The sequence below is a fragment of the Sinocyclocheilus rhinocerous genome, unplaced genomic scaffold, assembly GCF_001515625.1.
Source record: "Sinocyclocheilus rhinocerous isolate Xijiao unplaced genomic scaffold, SAMN03320098_v1.1 scaffold220, whole genome shotgun sequence".
Classification (NCBI taxonomy): domain Eukaryota; kingdom Metazoa; phylum Chordata; class Actinopteri; order Cypriniformes; family Cyprinidae; genus Sinocyclocheilus; species Sinocyclocheilus rhinocerous.
This window is the reverse complement of record NW_015666573.1, coordinates 976339-978474: the sequence shown is the minus strand read 5'-3', so window position 1 is coordinate 978474 and position 2136 is coordinate 976339. Positions and strand designations below refer to the sequence as shown.

At 39.4% G+C, this 2136-nt stretch overlaps 1 protein-coding gene across 1 annotated transcript in view; it reads left to right on the top strand.

Annotated features, from left to right (window-relative positions):
• Positions 1-2136, top strand: part of paqr4a (progestin and adipoQ receptor family member IVa) — an 11251-nt gene that overhangs the window by 4952 nt on the left and 4163 nt on the right. Inside the window, exon 2 of the mRNA XM_016544349.1 lies at positions 1319-1537. Coding sequence (XP_016399835.1) covers positions 1319-1537 — 219 coding nt within the window. The remainder of the gene's footprint in view (positions 1-1318; positions 1538-2136) is intronic.

The window sequence follows — 2136 nt, the reverse complement described above, 5'->3', positions numbered from 1 at the left end:
GAGTCAAAACCACAAAGCGCGGCCCAGTTCTAACGAATTGTTTTTTACATTTGTTCGTGAATCAGATAATTACTGCTTTTCAGGTAACTCAGAAGTCCTCTGAGAAATCTAATCCCGTCTGGATATGTCTGAGATTCATCGCGTAATTGTTTGGTGATCCGATTCTCCGACCGCTTGCTCCACTTTCATCATGGATATAAGCCGTTACAATTAACATGAAATCAAAAAGAAGATGCCGATCAGTGAAACTAAACTAGAGTTAGGTTTATGTGTACTGCATTTTTGCAGAACTGAGAAATGACTGCCTAGAGATATAGCTAATCTTGCGTCAGGAGACCAAGAAACTGCTATAGTGCTGTATACTGTAATGAAATTCGGCCAAATGTGCAGAAACATTGAACTGCAAAAATAATTCCTGAATCCTAGTAGAGTTTTTTTGTTACGGTGTTATTGATCTCAGTGTTCACTGGGCAGGAAAGACATCTGTGTGTTTGAATTGTAAGCATTTACAGTTTTTTTCAACTGCTTACACACAAAATCTTTACTTGTCACACAATTTCTGAAAGCAGACACTCAAACAGCAAGGACACCAAATCTGCAAAACCATACGCTAATTCTCGGCCTTTGACTCCGTTTTCAATTTCCCCCAAAACTATGCATGGGGGCTTGCTTTGGTGTTGCCACCCCTCATAGACCCCATGCCACCGTAAAAATTATTTTCTAGATCCGCCCCTGCAAACATTTTCAGTTAAAAGAAAACCTTGAGATATAACGTAATGTTGTTGTAGAACATTGTTGTGTATAATGCCTAATCATAAGCTTGTTCAGAAATGGTGACAAAAACCTGATTATTAAAAAATAACGTGTTTCTCGTTAAACATCATTTAAATAAATGAATATTCGAATATTAGTTTTTTTAATGAGCCCAAATATTCAAATACAGTGTTTTTGAAAAATGCCCATCTCTAAAAAACCACTGATTGTCATTTAATGCTAAAGATTTTTAAAGATCTTTGTTTTAGTGTGTAGTTTGCATTTTGGCAGCTGCTGCTAAAATTAGCACAGCAAAGCCACTGAGACCCTCATTGTGCTGGGCCGTTCCTTGGGCCTCCATAAATCCATGTGTTGTTTAAGCTGCAGCATTCAACTCAAGGGACACGATAAAACACAGCAGGGCTTGTCTGAGCATAAAGCCAAATAACGACCTTCTCATTCTCTTCACAGGCCTTGCGTGTTTCAACAGCACTTTAACTACGTCTTCTGTATACAATGACTCTCCCGAGCCTCTTTGTCTCATTGTTTCTTTTTCTCCACTCAGGAATCCCTCTGCTCTGTTTCCTGGTGCTGCTCCCGCTCAACATCCCTTGGTCACAGATCAGCGTGATCTGGCTTGGCGTGGTGCACTTCCTGGCCTGCCTGTCACCGCAGCTGGGCTCAGTGGTCTACCATCTCTTCATGAACCATGAGGGTGGCGAGCCCATCTACAAAACCCTGCTCACGCTAGATATGTGTGGAATCTGCATGATCAACACGCTAGGTCAGCATCTCTAACTGATGTCAGATCAATCCGAGCGCTCCATCACATGATCTCTCAGTACATCTTTTCGATTCTATTCTGTTTTCCTCTGTTGATTCAGGTTTTTTTTCTCTCCGGACACCCCACATTTGATATTTTTGTATAGGTTGTTCATACCTAATGAGGTCACCTGATAAAGTGAGGTGTCATCACATCATTTTAGCGGTGCACACTACAACAGGCTATATTGCATTAGAGACCTGTGTCACAGCAGCCCAATGAATAAGTAAAATATGCGTTTCCCCTATATACAGTCGTTGTCAGAATTATTGGCACCCTTGGTAAATATGATCAAAGAAGGCTGTGAAAATAAATCTGCATTGTTAATCATTTTGATCTTTTATTAAAAAAAATTCACAAATATCTAACCTTTCATTGAACTAAAACAATTGAAAATGGGGGAAAATCTCATTATGAAATAAATGTTTTTCGCTAATACACATTGGACACAATTATTGGCACCCCAAGAAATTCTTATGAGTAAAATATCTGTGAAGTATATTCTAGTGCTGTGTTCAAAATATCGATACGACGATGTATCGTCACAGAGATTTGACGAT